Source organism: Pseudorca crassidens, chromosome 10, assembly GCF_039906515.1.
Source record: "Pseudorca crassidens isolate mPseCra1 chromosome 10, mPseCra1.hap1, whole genome shotgun sequence".
Lineage (NCBI taxonomy): Eukaryota > Metazoa > Chordata > Mammalia > Artiodactyla > Delphinidae > Pseudorca > Pseudorca crassidens.
The window spans coordinates 2,093,432-2,113,095 of record NC_090305.1 but is presented as its reverse complement, the minus strand read 5'-3'; the positions used below and the strand labels follow the sequence as shown (position 1 = coordinate 2,113,095).

Genomic DNA, 19,664 nt, shown 5'->3' with positions numbered 1-19,664 from the left:
TAAAAGGCCGAGCCCGCTGGGCGGACGCTCTCAGCCGGCTGGTTCCCGAGCGCGTTGCCGGTGACCCCGCAGTGGGTGTGTAGGCGGACGGACAGACTGACCAGACGCCGACCGGGGCCAGAAGCAGCGAGCCGGCACCATGCGTGAGATTGTGCACATCCAGGCGGGCCAGTGCGGCAACCAGATCGGCGCCAAGGTGGGCGCGGCGCCCGGGAGGGGCGGGGGTGGGGCCGGGGACGCCGGCCTAGCGCCCTTCGGGGTTGCGGGCGCTAGCGTGGTCCTGAGCAGGCCCGCGGCTCGCCAAGCGCAGACCTTCCCGGCTGCTTTGGGCCGCAGAGCGGGACGTGGGCCCGAGGCGACTTTCGGGGGGCATGGGGAGGAACCTCTCAACTTTCTGCTGCAACTCGTTTGGAATCCCGGTCCCACGGCCTCCCTTTCCTCCCGGCTCTTCTCCTAGCCCGGCACGCGGGCCTGGAGAGCGCGGGGGTGTGTCCGCCGGGCTGTGTGCGCGGCTTTGCGGGCGGGGCCCCGACGCCAGGAGAATCGATTTGACGCGCTCGAACCCGAGTCGAGCTGCGGGGGGAGGGGCGGAGAGCGATCTTCCTGAGGTCTCTGGATGTGCTTTGAACCTAAAACCCCCCTCCTTCAGCCCCCTCCGGTCCCTGTTCCCCTGCCCGCCCCCTAGGCGCCGCTGGGGTCCCTGCGCGTCCGCCCCTCCCCGCCAGACCCCCGCCTCCTGCCGCGAGCAGCTGTTCGCCCGGGAAACGCCCAGTTTCAGTTCCGTGGCCTTGCAAAATGCAAGCCCTGCGCCTGGGCAGGTCCCGCTGCCTTAAAGCTCCTAGCGGTTGGGCTATCGGAACTGAGATGGGGATTTTCACTGTGAGCCGCCGCCTCTCTGAGGGGTGGGGCGTGGCTAAATGCAAGCTTTGTCCCAGTTTTGGGAGGTCATCAGCGATGAGCATGGGATCGACCCCACCGGCAGTTACCATGGAGACAGTGACCTGCAGCTGGAGAGAATCAACGTGTACTACAATGAAGCCACTGGTGACGGCCTTTACCCCTTCCCCTCTCCCCCGGGGACTGACCCCAGGGGTGTGGCCCCAGGGGAGGGTGGACTGGCGGATTTAGGATTCCCATCTTTCCCTGAGGTTTTCCAGCGGGCGCCCCTTTGAGAATCCTGTCGTCCTATGTCCTTTGTTTGGGGGAGACAATCAGCGCCTGCAAAAAGGAAGCTGGTTCCAGGCCCTCCTCTCCCGAGCTCTCTGCCTGCAGCTCTGAGTCCTGCTCTGTCCCCGCAGGTAACAAATACGTGCCTCGGGCCATCCTGGTGGATCTGGAGCCGGGCACCATGGACTCGGTCAGGTCTGGACCCTTCGGCCAGATCTTCAGGCCCGACAACTTCGTGTTTGGTGAGTGACTGCCATGGCTGACGGCCTGGGAGGCGCATTTTACGCTGGACAGCTCAGGGTGGAGCGGTGTGGCCGCCTTAGAGTTGTATAGAGTATAGAGTTGTGTGTTGATTTTGTCTCAGTATACCCTAAAACAAAATGCCGTCCAACCTCTAATAGCCAGGTCCCTAACCCTCCTTATTTATAATCATGTCCACGACCAAATATTTTAATGTCTGGCCATTTTAACGACAACCTGAAATAATCTGCTCGGAGCACTGACTCCCTGAGCTCTATTAAAGGGTTTAGGGAGAAAGGAATCGAAGGCAGTCGTCAGGGACTTACGAAGACTCTTTCCCTCCGGCAGGCCAGAGCGGTGCCGGCAACAACTGGGCCAAGGGCCACTACACGGAGGGCGCGGAGCTGGTGGACTCGGTCCTGGACGTGGTCCGGAAGGAGTCAGAAAGCTGTGACTGTCTGCAGGGCTTCCAGCTGACCCACTCGCTGGGGGGCGGCACCGGGTCCGGGATGGGCACCCTCCTCATCAGCAAGATCCGCGAGGAGTACCCCGACCGCATCATGAACACCTTCAGCGTGATGCCCTCGCCCAAGGTGTCGGACACGGTGGTGGAGCCCTACAACGCCACGCTGTCCGTGCACCAGCTGGTGGAGAACACGGACGAGACCTACTGCATCGACAACGAGGCGCTGTACGACATCTGCTTCCGCACCCTGAAGCTGACCACGCCCACCTACGGGGACCTCAACCACCTGGTGTCGGCCACCATGAGCGGGGTCACCACGTGCCTGCGCTTCCCGGGCCAGCTCAACGCCGACCTGCGCAAGCTGGCCGTGAACATGGTGCCCTTCCCGCGCCTGCACTTCTTCATGCCCGGCTTCGCGCCGCTGACCAGCCGGGGCAGCCAGCAGTACCGCGCGCTGACGGTGCCCGAGCTCACGCAGCAGATGTTCGACTCCAAGAACATGATGGCCGCCTGCGACCCGCGCCACGGCCGCTACCTGACCGTGGCCGCCATCTTCCGGGGCCGCATGTCCATGAAGGAGGTGGACGAGCAGATGCTCAACGTGCAGAACAAGAACAGCAGCTACTTCGTCGAGTGGATCCCCAACAACGTGAAGACGGCCGTGTGCGACATCCCGCCCCGCGGGCTCAAGATGTCGGCCACCTTCATCGGCAACAGCACGGCCATCCAGGAGCTGTTCAAGCGCATCTCGGAGCAGTTCACGGCCATGTTCCGCCGCAAGGCCTTCCTGCACTGGTACACGGGCGAGGGCATGGACGAGATGGAGTTCACCGAGGCCGAGAGCAACATGAACGACCTGGTGTCCGAGTACCAGCAGTACCAGGACGCCACGGCCGACGAGCAGGGGGAGTTTGAGGAGGAGGAGGGCGAGGACGAGGCCTGAGCCCCGCGTGCGGCTGGACGTGGCCGGAGGCCCCGTGGCTGGAGGCCGGGAGGAGAGCGAGGGGGAGGGGGGCCTGCGGAAGGAGAGAAACATGGGCTGGGGTCACCGCGGCCGGGCGCTGGTTCACAGGTGCTCTTCACTGTTGCCCGTCCCTTTTTTTTTTTCCTTTTTGTAATATTGATGACATCCATGTAACAGCTGAGATCTTTCTGAACTACTGTTGTAATGGCTAAAATCACATAAACGTTTGTGTCCTAATGGTGTCCTCTTTTCTGTCTCTTTATTATCAATTTAAATGTCACTTTCAGAACACATTATATTGAATCCTTCTTTCAGAAAAGCGAAGGGATGGGGAAAATCTCACATGAATTTACTGTTCAATGTGGTAAAACTGAACCAACCACAGTCACAGCCAATTTAGGAGGGGAGAGCAATCCGAATTTTAAGATGCCTTCAAGTAAATATGTTAGAGAGATGCCTGCTTGAGAGCACACTGACTATTCTCATGGAGAAACGCTACTATACCTTTATTTCCTCTACAAATAGTTACTACATGCGCACAGCACAGAGAGTGGAAAGAAAGCCGCTCTTCCTCCTGTGTCTCGACGCATTTTCTTTCCCGGAGGGCAAGCATTCTTATATTGTTATCTTTCTTGCGTCCTTGCAGAAATTTTCCATGAGTCTTGAAACCTACTTAGATTATTCCCTTTTTCTTTCTTCACAGGTTATGATACCAATACTGTTCTGCTGCCTTTTTTCACTAAACAGTGTATCTTTAAAATACAGAGCAGCCGCCTCCTTTCAATGGATAAATAGTTCCCATTATGTCGCTGCGCCATTTTATTTAACCAGTTCCCGACCACTGGACATGTAGGTTGCTTATGCTTTTATCTTATAGCGCCACAGTGAATAAGTCTGTGCATATATCATTGTGTGAAGTTCTCTAAGTGGAATATTCTGTCAAAGGGTATATGATACTGTGACATTTTAAGTTAATGAAATCCCCTGTACTTAGAAATCCCAACAGATTTATAAATTGTTAATAGACTAAAATTCTCAAGCAAGCTTTCTCCCAGCAATTATGTTTTTACTACATTACAAACTATTTGCACATTAACTACCTTTGGATTTATATGAAATTATAAATTCTGGATTACTGGAGAGTTTTACTTTTAATACGTAAGCCACTATAATTTTCAGTTCCTACCATGCAGCTTTGAAATTTGGGATTTGAACCCAAGCCTGCCTCTAGACTTCAACTCAATCACCAAAGAAGCTGTGGGATTTTAACAAGTGACTTTTAGTAAAGATTATATGCTTCTGTGGGATCAGTTATACTTTGTCAAAATGTGCCAATGTTCTGCCTTAATCCGGGCCAGTCAGTTTCTCAGTTTGGGAAGAGCAGTGAAGTGTAAGTAATAAGCAAATGTGCAAAACATATTTACGTTCCCCTCTAGGAAGAAAAAAACACCAAGGAAACTGTAGGTTTATGATTTTTCTCTAATTTTTAGACAAATTCAAAATCAGAGAAAATATTCCTTTAAATCTGATCCTGTGTTCATTTCATTCTACTTGGTTCTATTCCCACTTAAGTGTGTGTTTTTTTTAAAGAAGAAAAACAAGGAGGAAGAGGAGGGGTGAAGAGGCTGAAGTATGAAAGCAGTTTCAAAGAAGAAGTGTGAGCAGCGCCGTTCTAAATAGTGTGAAAATAAGCTCATTCTACCAAATGCCCCCCAAGTGGGAATGAGGAGCGCTGCGCCTTCTGAATATTATACATCATAAAACTAGAGCCAGTGATGCGGAGGGTCAAACGGGTCAGGAGCAGGGGATTCTGCTTTAATTTTCTACACTTAACAATGAACAGGCAGGTGCATTTCCTGCTGAGCTAGTGTAAAGCTTCCAACAACCTCGCTGAAGCGGAACATTGGTTTGAAGAGCTCTGATCACTCGGGGCAGCTGCCAGCGCCCCCTGGATCCCCCTTGGCCATGCCTTCCCACAACCTGTCAGACACATGATGGGTAACTTTGGAGATGAGAGGGAATCCTGCCAGGTGCCTCTTGGCATCCTGTAAGTGTCCTGCTTCTCTTTCCACCTTGTGAGAAAAGAGCTGACAGGAGGCACCCAGCAGGCCAGCCTGCCAGCCCGTCGGCACACCCACACACGCACACTGCCAGGGCTCGCTTCTGCATGAGCGGAACAGGGGTGCCAGACCGACCCGCCAAGCAGACGCTACAGGGCGAAGCTCTAGAAGCCCATTTGTATAAAGGGACTTGAAATGCACACATAGGAAAACACTGCAAAAGTAGGAAAATGCACAGAATAGCAGCTGAATTACGAGATACTTTTTGAAACTGTTCCTTTCGTTTGTCACGTTAGCATTGTGTGATGGGATTTGGTAGTGGGGGTGATGGTGACGGTGTGTTTTCGACACCATTTCTACAAAGTGATTCTTCCAGCCCTCCCTGAGGTGCACCAGGAGGACATTCACTTCCGGTCAGGCATGGTACCCGAATTACGAGACCCACTGGGATGCGATGCAGGATTCTGAGGCTGGGGTTAGGGAGGGTGAGCTGGAGTCCCCCCAAGCGTCTGAGAAGGAACGGGAACCCCAACGTGCTCCAGCTTTGCCTGCACCTCTGCCTCAGCCCTGAGCTGAGCTCCCATTTCATCACTAACTGTGCTAGATTAATAGAAATTTGAGCTAAAAGTAACCTGAAGAGGTCATCTAGTTGGACTTCCTTATCTTGTAAGTAAGGAGACGGAGGCTCAGAGAACTTTGTCTCATTTCACAGAACTTTCTGTACAAATCAGATCTTGGACTCTGTTCTCTTCTCTAGAGCCGCACCTCCCAGGTCCTGCTGTTGACAAGGCCACACGAGGATCATGAAGGAGGGAAAGAGGAGTGTCCTGGCTTCAAGGAAAAACCCAGAGGTGTCCCTGGGTCCACACTCAACCTTCCCACGTGGGCTGGGCACAGGGTCGAGTGTTTTGTCTCTGACGGGGTCAGTGTCAGGCAACGCTGCATCTCCTGATTCTAAAACACCACACGTATGTCCTACTGCAATTACGGTGGCAAGAAGAATACTCCATCGGGGGGTACTTAGGGTGAAAATGAGTGGGAAGTTCATGAATATTCCTTGGAGTACCGCCTTTTACACCATTTACACCGCCTTTTACCCCATTTTAGTTGTAACTTGCGTACTACACAACACTAGTTGACAACTGTAATGATGCTGATTTATTTCCAGTGTGTAAGAGAAATTCTCTTGCAAGGTCATGCTTTTCTAAACGGCTCCAAGTTGAGCCCTTTACTTGAAAACAGACTCATTCCTACCTGTGCTTCTCAGAGGCGTTTTCTCCTACCTCCCTGACCCTTCGTGCTTTTCTTAAGGCGTGCGCGCCGACACGCATGCAGAGAAGCTTAGCTTGGTGCCGTCTATTTCACTCAAGATGCTGCACAGTCATGACACAAAGTTCACCATTTAAAAGAGTACAAGTCAGTGGGTTTTAGCATATCCACAGAGCTGTGCAAGTATCACCACTGTGTGATTCCAGAACGTTTTCATCACCCACACCCACGTGCCGCCCCTCCGTTCCCCTCTCCCTCCAGCCCCTGGCAGCCACGAATCTGTCCCTACAAACTTGTCTTTTCTGGACATTTCATATACACGGAATCACACAACATGTGGTCTTTTGTGTCTGGCTTTTTAAATTCAGCATGTTTTCAAGGGTCATCCCTGTTGTAGCAGGTGTCAGTACTTCATGGCATTGTACGGATGAATAATATTCCACTGTGTGCATATGCCATCTTCTGTGTATCCATCCATCAACGGATGGACATTTAGGTTGCTTCCACTTTTTAGCCAGTAAGAATAATACTGCTATGAGCATTCATGCACACTTTTTTTGTGTGTGTGTGTTTTCATTTCTCCTGGGTCTATAACCAGGAGTGGAACTGCTGGGTCACGTGGTATAAAGTTATAGTCCTCGTGACTCCACCTAGGGATGTAGATGCCTTCAAGTTTGCCCAGGAGGCCAAGGTGGAATAGAGATCCGGTGAGCCTTAGGGTTTTCGTACTTGTGCATCTGTAGAGAGTCTTAGAAACAGAGGGAACTGTAGAGGTGGCACATGACTCCATCAGCTCATAAATTAGGAAACTAAGACTCCAAGTAAGCCATGTCCTCAGGTCACTCTGTCCAGTTGAGGCTGACGTTCAGCTCCTAGCAACAGTGGCTTAGAGTTATTTTTTTCCTCTAACTTAAAACAGTCTAGAGACACCCAGTCCAGGCCCTTAGCTCCACAATATCTTCTCTGTGCTCCACCCATTGCTGCCATCGGCTTTCAACCTCGAGGTCTCCTTGGGCTGCAGGATGACTGCCGCAGCTCTGGTCATGGTGTCTGGGTTCTTGGCAAGAAGGGGGAAGGCGGGGGTAGAGAGGCACCTTCCGGCTGAGTAAGCCACTTTAAAGACTTGTGCCAGGAGCCCCTCCATGGCCTCTGCCTGCACTTCACTGGCCACGTTTTTTTGCCGTGGGTGCACAGAGAAGTAGGCTTGTAGACGCGCACACATTATCCCCCTGCCCCCGCCACCAACTCAGAGGTCCTTTTAGGAAGGAAGAAGCGGAGAATGGACACTGGATGGGTAACCAGAAGTTTCTCCCATAATCAGAGGGGGGGCTAAGGAGTGACATTAACCCCGATCTCTTAGCTCCTGCTGCAGGGCTCTCTGCAGACATGAGTTTGCAAAGTGTTTCATGCCAGGAGTTCCCATTTTCTAAAACAGGGAGCTGAAGACTGAAGCGAAGAAGGTTCTTGATTCAAATTCCTGGATCGAAATGTTTACTCCTCTCACGTCAGGACCTTCCTAACCTTTAGTCAGCTGATGCCAGCACATGCCCATGGCTTCCAGGGAAATTCCTTTCAATGATCTGTAGTGCAGTGGCCGCGTCAGCTTGCACCCATGGGGAACGTTTGTTTGGCCAAAGCAGTGGGATTTTTCTTCATGAACGTGTTCAGTGTGACCTGCACACCTGGCCACTGAGGAGAATGAACCAAGGCGACTTGGGTGAATTGGGTGGGAGGAGAGGGTACAGGTCATACACGGGGCGTGAGCGGCTGGGGGGCACCTGGGTCACGGGGACAGCCTGCCCAGGAGGACGCTGGTACATGCCAGGGAACAATGCAAGTCAGTGTGCTGGAGGGCCAGCCGGGGCGGGGAATCTGTGGGACAGCCACTTCCAGACGCAGCGGAGACCCCGGGGGGACAGCTGAGAGGGACGCGCCTTTGGAGGCTAAGACGGGAAGATTCAAGCCTTGAGAAGGTCAGATCCTTCCAAGATAGTGCTCTGAAGAGCAAACTATACTGCAACGAGCCCGAATCAGGACAGCAACTCTTCAGCTTCTCCTTTCTTTTAGATCTCTGGGCGGACAGGCACGATTTAGGGTCTCGTTTACAGGAAACGGGCAGGGAGTCAACATTTACCAAGTGCCGACTGCGTGCCAGGAATGTTACTGTGGAGACCACAGTGTAGAGGGGACACAGCTCTCAGTCACGTCATTTACTAACTCCGGGATCTTAATGAGTCACTTCACCTCTGTAAATTCCTTTATAAAACAGAGTCCTTACCCTACTTGTACAGAGGGTTAAAGGGCATTAGCTACGTGTAGTGATAAGAAAGTGGTGACATATGCAGGATTTATTGAACATGTAGGTTACGTATTTGTCTCATTTCATCCTCTCAGAGATGCTGTACAGTTCAGGTGCTTTTCACTGTGTCCAAAATCAATTCAAAATTTACTTACAAAAGGGGTAAGGCTGGGAGACTGTTGGCTCACATAATTAGAAGCCCAGCGCAGACCTTTCTGGCTGTCTCGTGGCTGCATCTGGAGCCTCTAAATAAGTTCGCAGAGCGTTGTCCTTCTCTGCTGCTCTCCTGGCGCCGCAGTTTTCCGTTGGGTTTCACGCTGAGGCAGGGTCTCCCCACCGAGTGGCTACTTTAGGTTCATTCCACCCTATTCCTAGAGACTCAGAGAAAAGAAGAACCCAGACTGGCCAGACAGATGTTGTGTGCCCATCCCTGGGTCGGTCATGTGGTCAGAGAAAAGCAATGCTGGTTGACTAGCCTGGACTACCTGTCGTCCTGTGAGGTGGGCGAGTATGGGCCACGTGCCTGGCAGTCTCATCCTTCCTTAGGGAACTGACCATTCCTGACAGAACTCGGGTTAAATGACTTGCCCCCAAACCATTCAGCTCTAAGTGGAGGACCTGTGTATAAATCCCAGGGTTTTTCTGACTCCAAAGTGCGTGATGTTGTATATAGTTTTAAGAGATTAAAAACTAAGAAAAACAGATTTATCCACAATATTTACCAATTCAGGTCACTTCATCTTTGTGGGTGGATCACATCTCCTTCTGCCTGAAAAACTTCCTTTATGTTTCTTGTAGTGCAGACCTGCTGGCCATGAATCTCTCGGCTTTTGTTTCGCTCAAAAAGGTATTTTGCCTCACTTTTCAAAGATATTTTCACTGGATATAGAATTCTAGGTGGACAACTTGTTTTCTATCAGCACTTTAAAGACATAATTCTATGGTCTCCTAACTTGTGCTGTATGAGACATCACCAATAATTATCAACCTTGTTTCCCTGTATGTAATGTTTTATTTTTCTGTCTAGCTGCTTTTAAGATGATTTCAAGATAATCACTATTTTCCAGCAGTTTTAAGGTGATGTGCCTTGGGGTGCTCTCCTCTTTTTTATTCTACTTGGGGTTTCTTGAGCTTCCTGAATCTGTGAGCTTATAGTTTCATTGAATTCATAAAATTTTCGACCATAATTTCTTCAAATATTTTTCCAACCCCCTACTTTATTCTGAGATTCCAACTGCATGCATTTTAGACTTCTCTTTAAAATAAATTTATTTATTTTATTTTTGGCTGTGTTGGGTCTTCATTGCTGCACGCGGGCTTTCTCTAATTGCGGCAAGTGGGGGCTACTCTTTGTTGCATTGTGTGGGCTTCTCATTGCGGTGGCTTCTCTTGTTGTGGAGCACAGGCTCTAGGCACGCGGGCTCCAGTAGTTGTGGTGTGTGGGCTCAGTAGTTGTGGCTCGTGGGCTCTAGAGCGCGCGCTCAGTAGTTGTGGCGCACGGGCTTAGTTGCTCCGCGGCATCTTCCCGGACCAGAGCTCAAACCCATGTCCCCTGCATTGGCAGGTGGATTCTTAACCACTGTGCCACCAGGGAAGCCCCATTTTAGACTTCTTGACAGTTTCACACTTTACTGATAATCTGCTCATTTTTTGTTCAGTCTTTTCTCTGTGCTTCAAGTTTTGACTGCTGTACCTTCGATTCACTGTTCTCTGCTGTTGATCTCATACAAGTATTTTTCATCTCATACGTATATTTAATTTCTACGAGTTCTATTGGTGTCTTCTAAAAATTTTCCATTTCTCTCCTCTTCGTGTTCATGTTTTCCTCTACTTTCTTGAGTGTATGGAGCATATGACACACTAACTGCTTTATGGTCCTTGTCTGTCACTTCATTATCTTTGTCATTTCCAGATGTATTGCTATAATTGTTCCTTCTCGGGGTTACGGGCCATATCTTCCCACTTCTTTGTATCTTTTGATTGGATGCCAGACATTGTGACTTTCACGGTGTTACTGCTGGATTCTGTTCTGGTCCTTTAAATGTTCTGGCACACAGTTACGTTACTTGGAATCAAATGGGTCCTTTGGAAACATGCTTCTAAGCTTTACGAGGGTAAATCCAAAGTAGTCTTTGATCCAGGGATAACTTAACCCCACTATTACAGCAATGCCCACGCGTGACGAGGTGTTTCCAGTCTAGCTAACAGGAACACAAATCACTCCCAGCCCCGCATGAGCTCTAGGAACTGTTTTGTCTACTGCTTTCCGGCAGTTTCTCCCCCGTTCTTGAGCAGTAGTTTCCGACCTTACACGGGCACGTTTGTTCTCAGCCAGAGACACGAGAGGTCCTCTCTGCAGAGCCTCAGAGCTCTCTCTGTGACGCTCCTTCCTCTTCTGTTTTCTGCCTTGTGCCCCTGCCTGACTTGGGCCCTCTGAATTCTGATGTCTCGGTCCTCAGCTCACGGAGACCACCGAACCCTGTTGGCTTCCACTTCCCCCCGTCCCCACTGCAGCCTGGAAGCGGCGTCCAAACCGCCAGCTGGGGCAATCCCATGCTAACTTCATCTCCCTTTCCTCAGTGGCCATTGACTGCCTGGTGTCCAACATCTTGAGAACCATTGTTTCATATATTTTGCCCAGGTTTTTAGTTGCTTCCGTCAGGAGGGTAATCCAGTTCCTGTTGCCCCATCTTGGCTGAAAGTAGGATTCCTCTGTCCATTTCCTTTTGATTAAATGGGGGGTTATTTTCCCCTTCCAACTACTAATTCTCTTACGGCAGTACCTGTCCTGTGTGTTTGCTCTTGTATTCCTTTGAGTTTGGACTTCATTTATGATTTTTCTTTCGTTTTACTTTTTTTCTCACTTCTTTCACCTATTTAGAAATTTTTTCCCCAAGAATCTCATTTCAGAGTTTTTGTAACTTTAATGCATTTTTCTTTCATGTCTGTTATCCTTTGCTTGATTTTTTTCTTTTTTAGATAATTTGAAATTTTAGGTTATAGTTTTCATCCATTTGAATCTGTTGTGGTTTTGGCATACTTATCTGTAGAGACATTATTCTGCTTATAATTCTCCTTGCTTTTATTAATAATTTTGTATGAGATTTGAGCACGATTTTTTTCTGTTGCCTATTTTAAAGCGAAATGGGTTTTCCTGTAGTTTTAGGCGTAAAAGAAAGGCCAGGATAGTTTTAAGAGCTGCATGGCTCTATTCCTCCCCCTTGTGTTGTTTTCAGAAAGTGATTTTTTTTTTTAACCAGCTTACTTTCTGAGATCTGCTCCAATCAGTCTCCCTCCCTCATTTTTACCAGGACCTTTTCTTTCCTTTGATGCTGTTAATCCCATCTTCCATATTATGGACTCTGCGTCCAGCAGCTTTTCTTACTATAAGGCTAGTTCTGAAAGGGAAATTTGATTTTTTAGTTTGATTAGGGTCAGTTTCTTGGCCTGTTTTTGATGGGGGCGGTGATAGAAGATGGTTGAGGGAGACTCAAAGCTGTGACCCCGCCACCGTCTTCCAAGGACCCTGGGATCCAGTCATTTCTGAAGTCTCGCTTCTATTTCATCATCCATTTACTTTGACAAATAATCTTTGGGCACCTGCCCCGAGCGTGACACTGTGCTAAGGATACAGATAGGAATAAACACACTCCAGCCTTCAAGGAGTTTCCAAGCCGCTGGGGAGACAAATAGAAGCACAATTAAGTGCAACCAGGGGTAGCTGCTGTAAAGATGCCATGGAAACACGGAGAAGGCGTCAACGCACCCTCATTGATTTGAAATCAGGCCAATTTCCATAGAAAAGCAACATTTACATCCCCCCAAACTGGAAGGTCTAATGTGACTCACATATTAATGAGAATCAGGGCTCTTGTAGGAGACAACGGGCTGGTTTAAACGATAGCTCTTGAAACAGCCAAGCTGTTATTATAGAAAACGTGCCTGTATAATTAGTGCCGTTTCCTGCACAGAGCTGCGTGCTTCTCACCATCACCATGAGCCTGGCCTCCCTGGCTTTGTTCTCCTCTTCCCCCAGCAATCCTGACAGGTGTCTGGGAAGGAGCAGGGTGGCTGTGCTTGCTGTAGATGCTATCTCCTGCTCTTGGTGGCAGACACCCCAGACTGTAGCTTTCTGTCCTTCGGCGGAAAGGAGTCCTGCACTGAGTCCACCTGCATTCCTGACCCGTGCCGAGCCTCCCCGGCCCAGCCCCTCCCATCACCCCCGGAGGCCCACAGGCTGGCTCCCTGGCTGGCATTTCACACAATCGTGCCCCTTTGTTTGGATATTTCTCAGAAAAAGCCAGCGGGTGGATGTGAGTGCTGGCACAGGAGAGGGCAGGCTGCCATGCGCCCAGCTTCCGCCCACAGCAGTCTTTGTGGGCAGATCTTCATTACACGGCACCGATGTGCGCGTCTTGCGAATGAAATTTTTTGGTTGTTTTTGGGTTTTTCAGTGTTGAATCTGGTATTCAGTTGTGCAAAGGTTAAGTGAGAGATTTTGAGGAGACGTAGATGTGGTTATGCTTGGAAGCCAGCAGCATCTCCACGTGCGATGTCTTCCTAGAGGTCCAGGAGCTCAGAAGCAACCCGAGGCCAGGAGGCGGGAGAGGGATGGTGTAAGCAAGGCCTTCCCCGTGTCAGCCTCAGCGACAGCATCCAGGAGGGGAGCCCGCTGAGGGCAAGCACCGCCCAAAGCTTTCGACCCAAAGTGGGGGCAGGGAGCGGACAGGAGTGTGGGAGAGACGGGGTCGGCGGCCCCACCCCCCCGGCCGCCCCTCCACCAGCTGCCTTGGCTCACGGCCAGGCCTTGAGGAGGTCACTGCAGGGCCAGCGCTGCTCCTGGCTTCTAGGGGTTCAGCGACACCCCGACTCGTCATACAGGGGAGGAGTTCCCTTTGCCAGATAAAGTCTGTAAGATGAGGTTAGAAAGTTCCTGGAGGAAATGAGAAATTCTAGGGGTTGGAAGCAGAGGACTTCCAACCTCCGAGAGGCTCGTCCTAACTCGACCGTCTCCCACGTGGGCTCCCTCCCACCTCCCCTTCCTGGCTTTGACGCTGCCTGAGATGGTCGCCAACCAGACACGCGTGGTCATCCGGGCCGCCGTGGACCAGGGACGGGTCTCCTCTCTCTCTCACCCCCGCCCCGGCGGTTCTGTTCTGTCCCCTCAGTTACCCCCAGACCACTGAGGTGAAGGCACCTCCCCGTGGGGGCTTCTTGGACAAAGCCTTCAGGGGCGTCTCTCCTGCAGGTCTCAGGCCCTGGCCTGGCACCCCTCCCCCACCCCTGCCCACATCTCCTGTCCTGTCCAGCCGTCCTCGCTCACAGCTCATTGTCTGTGATAGCTGTGTCCTTCAGTGAGGTCCATGTGTCCCAGGGACACGGGCCAGACTGATCACACTGCAGACTGTGGGACTCAGAGGGGCCCCTCGGTTCCTGGGAACATGTCTGCCCACAGTGGCATGGATGACCAGCTTCTTTTCATGTCCTCGCTTTCTTCACCCACTTTTAGACCGTTCACTGTGTCTCTGGCTCCTCTGAGCCTTTAGCGTGTACGCCCAGCAGGAAGTGACCAGAAATCTTGTGCTGTCGGAGCGCCAGGCAGCTCTGCCACCAGGGCCCGGGTGCAAGCACGTGTCATTCCGCTTACAAGCTGCGGGAACTGGGCAGGTACTTAATGCCTCCGGGCTTTCGTTTCTGCGCCTACGAAACAGGAACGGTTGTTATGCCTGCCCCGGGGGTCACATACAGACGCGGGCCCTAGAACAGCACCGGGTACGCGGCAGCACCTGATATTACCATCCGTGGTCATTGCTGTTGTTGGTAACATTCGAGGTGGTGGTGAGAACTGTCACCTCCTGAACATGGCGCCCTTCTGGAAGCCCTGGCCTTCTCTCAGGAGGCACGGCTGGTACCCAGGTCAGCGAGCAGGAGGTGGTGACACCGCGCACTGGGCGAGGAGGGGAGTGTGGAAACACTCTGGACGCTCCCCAGGTGTGACGCTGAACCATACGAAATCGCTGGGGCCCGGGGAGAAAACCCCAGATTTCTGTTAATGTGACCCCACGTGTGTCCTGAGCAGTGGGGTCTCCCAGGCTCATCACAGGGGCAAGAGTGTCTGCGTCCCCAGGGGCTCCTCCAACTTTACCTGCCGGCTCTTCCCCGGGGAGCTCGTTAAAATGCAGATTCTGACTCAGTCCGTCTGGGGTGGGGCCCGAAATCCTACACTTCTAACCTGCGCCCAGGGACGCACTGCTGCCCCACCGGCCAGGGAGGGGCAGGGCCCCTGGATGATGTCGGTGGGTGTTGAGTTCTAGCTGCAGAGATCCCAGAATAAATGTTTTCCTTGCAGCATTAGCATATTAAAAACACGATAAGACAAGGGGGTAGCAGAGTCTCTAGCAGCGTGTCACACTTCCACACCACCTGCTTGAAGGGGTCACAGTCTACCCATTTTGCTGCCAGCCCACGAAGCCTATGCAAAAGGACGCTTTTCTTCCCTTTCCTCACTGACCACTCACTGCAGACATTTACTGAGCGCCTCCACGTGAGACAGGCTGGGCTACCGAGCGTGGGAAAATGTCTCAGTCATTCGGCATCCACACCTTTTTGCTGAACTGCATTTTGGTGTAAGCGCTCTGCCACCTGGCAGGGACTCCCGCCTGTGGAGATGCCTGTGGATGTGACCTGCTTCCAGGCCCTTCGCCCTGGTTGCCCTGCCCAGGCTAGAGACTGCTGAGGACTGGAAATGCTCCAGGGGCCTGTGCGTCATCCAGGTAGGTGACCTTTCACAGCCCAGCTGTTGGGACAGCATCCATAAACCTGTCCTGACCGACACCAAGCAGGCAGAGGTGGGGACAGGACCGACAGCCCGTCACATGTACAGAAAGAGAGCTGGCCAGGGCCTTAGCTCTGCTTCCCCCTGGAAACCCCTCAGATTTGGATATAATGAGAGGAAAAGGGAATTCAGATGCTCCGCAGCTTCTAAAACTAGTTCTGTCTTGCTTAACCGAATGTTTGGAGCAGCTAATCTTCACTGATTTTGGCAGCTTTGTAGCCATTTCACTTTTATGCCCCTGAATTGCTAAAAATCACTTCTTTCTTTTTATGAGAAAAGGGTTTTGGAAAATATCTTATTTGCTTGCTCTTCTCTTGAAACCCTCCGTTCACAACCTCCACACCCATTCAAAAACCACACACATGGAAACACAAAAGACCCCAAAGAGCCAAAACAATCTTGAGAAAGAATGAAGCTGGAAGAATCATGCTCCCTGACTTCAGACTATACTACAAAGCTACAGTAATCAAAACAGTATGGCACTGGCACAAAAACAGACACATAGATCAATGGAACAGGATAGGGAGTCCAGAAGTAAACCCACACACTTATGGTCAAGTAATCTACAAAAAAGGAGGCAAGCATATATAATGGAGAAAAGACGGCCTCTTCCATAAGTGGTGCTGGGAAAACTGGACAGCTATATGTAAAAGAATGAAATTAGAACACTCTCTAACACCACAGACAAAAATAAACTCAAGATGGATTAAAGACCTAAATATAAGATCAGAAATCATAAAACTCCTAGTAGAAAACATAGGCAGAACACTCTGATATAAATAACAGCAATATTTTTTTGGATCTGTCTTCGAAAGGGAAGAAAATAAATGCAAAAATAAACAAATGGGACCTAATTAAACTTAAAAGCTTGTGCACATGAAAGGAAACCACAGACAAAATGAAAAGCCAACCTACTGAATGGGAGAAAACATTTGCAAACGATATGACTAATAAAGGGTTAATATCCAACATATATAAACAGCTCATACAACTTAACATGAAAAAAATCAAACAACTCGATTAAAAAATGGGCAGAAGACTTGAACAGACATTTTTCCAAAAAGGATATTCAGATGGCCAACAGACCATGAAAAGATGCTCAATATCATTAATCATCAGGGAAATGCAAATTAAAACCACAATGAGATATCACCTCCCACTGATGATGTCTCATGATGCCAAAATGGCTATCATCAAAAAGAACACAAATAACAAATGTTGGCAAGGATGTGGGGAAAAGGGAACGCTTGTACGTCGGTGGTGGGAATGTAAATTGGTGCAGTCACTGTAGAAACAGTATGAGGTTTCACAAAAAACTAAAAATAGAACAACCATTGGACTGAGCAATTCCACTCCTGGGTATAGATCTGAAAAACAAAAACTCTAATTTGAAAAGATACATGCACCCCAATGTTCACCGCAGCATTATCTACAATTGCCAAGAAATGGAAGCAACCTAAGTATCCATCAACAGATGAATGGATAAGGAAGATGTGGGGTGTGTGCACACACGTGTGCACATGTGCACACACGCGCGCACACACACACACACACACACACGGAATACTACTCAGCCATGAAAAAGAATGAAACTTGGCCATTTGCATTACCCTCTGCCTAAACCATCAAGAAACATAAACAAATAAGTGTGGCTGTGGCCAGTAAAACTTAACTTATAGCACCTTTTTTGTAATAAACTTTTTGTAAATGACTGCTGACTTCTGCTCTATTACATTAAAATCTATTGGTCTATCTTGCACTTGGAATGGATGATTTTGACCATGCAGATGCCCTGAAAGGGTTTTAGGGACCCCCAGGGGGTCACTAGATCACACTTTGAGAACTATTGCTCTAATATTCTTGTTACACAAGGTAATAAGTTTCTTAAGATGAAAGCTACCTTCAGTTGGACCTTCTGTTTCTTGCAGCCAAAAGCAACTTTGCTGATAAACTACTAGGTAGTTTCTCAAGCCAGAAATCAGAAAACCAGCTTCTATCTTGGATCCTGGGAAATGGCAAAGCCCACCACATTTCCTCCTACCAGTTTGCTGTGCCGGCAGGAGAGGAGAAATTGCAGATGCATGTCCAGACTTGGGAGGTCCCAAGAGCCCCCAGGAGCCTTGCTGGGCCCCGGAACATTGCAAGAGAGCTTCAGAAAGCTTCCGTGTTTTAACTGGGAGGAGCATATGTAGCTGGGAGAGAGCCAGGAGAACCAAAGAGACATTGTTTAGACAACAGGTGTATTAGTCAGGGTTCTTCAGAGAAGAACCAACAGAATAAGGAATTGCGGGCCAGGGAAGTCCCACCACCCGCCATCTGCAAGCTGGAGGTGCAGGAGAGCTGGTGGTGTGGATCCAGTCTGAGTCCAAAGGCCTGAGAATCCCGAGAGTCGATGGTATAGGCCCCAGGCTGAGGGCAGAAGAAGACTGATGTCCCAGCTCAACAGTCGGGCAGAGAGAGCAAATTCTCCTTCCTCCATCTTTTTGTTCTATTCAGACCTCCGAAGGATTGGGTGACACCCATCACATTGGGAAAAGCAGTTTGCTTCACTCACTTTGCTGATTAAAATGCTGATCTCGTCCAGAATCACCATCCCAGACACACCCAGAATCACATGTAACCAACTACCTGGGCACCCCATGGTCCAGTCACGTTGACACATACAATTAACTGTCACAACGGGACCAGGAGGGTAAGTCAGCACGAACTCTCTCCTGGGGGACGACGGGATGTGGGTACGCGAAAGGTGTGAGCGTGGGTAGATGACAGTGAAGGGGGAGAGCAAGACCCCCTCTCTGGGATGCTCTAGCATCACATATTCCGGCCCTAACGTGGAACCAGCCTCAGGGAGGAGAGGGGAGGATGAAACCCCCAGTTGACAGAGTCAATCTGAATTGACAAAGATTAACCTACGTCGACTAAGTTGAGGTTGTCTTTTCCGCCAAACAGAGTCGGGGCCTCTTGAGATAGAAACTAAGGTTGATTTTAGAAAATTTAGGAAACTTTAAAACATTTTAATAAACATACATTTTTAGTTTATGTGCTAAAAATTCATCTTCTCTAACAATGGACATCATCAAATTCAAAAATTTTGCCAACCTGAAGAAAAATGATCTCACTCTCATTTTATTTATATTTCCTAATTATCAGCGAGGATAAGTACCGTTCGTATGTCACTGGAGGCATTATTTTTGAATCCACTACGGTGCTTTTGAACCCTGTGCAATTAATGCTCACGAAATAGGACACTCTAGGATCTGAAGAGAACCCACGGGCACAGAAACGGGCGCTGCTACTTCTACCTTTAAACTGAGTAGATTTACAGTTTGTCCGACATTAAGTAGACTGCTTACGGGACGAACTCTTCTAGTTCAAGCTGACCTCTGTCTTTGTGTGCCCTGCTCACCATGGATACTGAACTTTGTTCCAACACGCACCCCTCCTTGCCCACCTTCCTGCTCCCTCCGTCAGCGCCTGCTGGGGCCAAGGCCACGGCCCCAGGCTGTGTTCAGGATCCTGCTACTTCCAAAGCCTGCCTTCTCTTTCCCAACATTCTAATGAGAGCAACACGCACTTCTCTGAATCTAGATTCCACATGCTGAGGCAAGTCATTCTCCATGCTGTGCTATTTCTTCTCTATTAAACAGCCTCCATCTGCTTGCCTGCGGGGGTCATACTCATTTATAAGTTACTTTTATTAAAAACAAGATGCTACACGGGATAAAGAAGGCTGCCTCAAGTCTCACCACTGTAACACAAGAGTTTCTTTCTTTTTTTTAAATTTTAGTGTCTAATCCTTCCTCAGCAACAGACTTTTACATGTTGATAATGCTGTATCGTTACCTAAGTATTTCCCTTGTAAGCACTGGACATCCATCTGCTATGTTTAGTCTACAAACATGATAAATCATAAAAACAATGGTATTACAAATTTGCATAATCCTTGGTTGTTTGTAAAATTCAAATATCATCACATCTCTTTAATTTCCTTTTTTCATTTATTTATTTTTCATTTACTTATTTATTCATGTGTTTATTCAACAAATTATTTATGGTGCTGGGCAATGGGGGTTCACCTATAAATAAGACAGACACTGTCCCTGCCCTTAGGAACCCCACAGTCTGGGAGGGGAGACACTGTCCCTGCCCTTAGGAACCCCACAGTCTGGGAGGGGAGACACTGTCCCTGCCCTTAGGAACCCCGCAGTCTGGGAGGGGAGACACTGTCCCTGCCCTTAGGAACCCCGCAGTCTGGGAGGGGAGACACTGTCCCTGCCCTTAGGAACCCCGCAGTCTGGGAGGGGAGACACTGTCCCTGCCCTTAGGAACCCCGCAGTCTGGGAGGGGAGACACTGTCCCTGCCC

The 19,664-nt window shown here is 49.7% G+C and overlaps 1 protein-coding gene and 1 long non-coding RNA gene across 2 annotated transcripts in view; one reads left to right on the top strand and one right to left on the bottom strand.

The window, feature by feature from the left end:
• The first annotated feature begins 12 nt into the window (after positions 1–12).
• Positions 13–3,074, top strand: TUBB2B (tubulin beta 2B class IIb). Its single transcript, XM_067751857.1, has 4 exons — positions 13–196; positions 936–1,044; positions 1,299–1,409; positions 1,756–3,074. The coding sequence occupies exons 1-4, from the start codon at positions 140–142 to the stop codon at positions 2,814–2,816; spliced, it is 1,338 nt and encodes a 445-aa protein (XP_067607958.1). The 5' UTR covers positions 13–139; the 3' UTR covers positions 2,817–3,074.
• A 7,439-nt stretch (positions 3,075–10,513) lies between these two features.
• LOC137231498 (uncharacterized) overlaps positions 10,514–19,664 on the bottom strand; it is a 31,992-nt gene continuing 22,841 nt past the window's right edge. The window contains exon 4 of the long non-coding RNA XR_010946596.1: positions 10,514–14,165. This is a non-coding gene — a long non-coding RNA (uncharacterized lncRNA). The remainder of the gene's footprint in view (positions 14,166–19,664) is intronic.

Excerpts from the sequence above, each read along its gene's own strand:
- TUBB2B (XM_067751857.1), top strand. The coding sequence starts at position 140 with ATGCGTGAGATTGTGCACATCCAGGCGGGCCAGTGCGGCAACCAGATC. Across the intron at positions 197-935 it reads GCAACCAGATCGGCGCCAAG|TTTTGGGAGGTCATCAGCGA; the intron begins GTGGGCGCGGCG and ends GCTTTGTCCCAG. Across the intron at positions 1,045-1,298 it reads GTACTACAATGAAGCCACTG|GTAACAAATACGTGCCTCGG; the intron begins GTGACGGCCTTT and ends CTGTCCCCGCAG.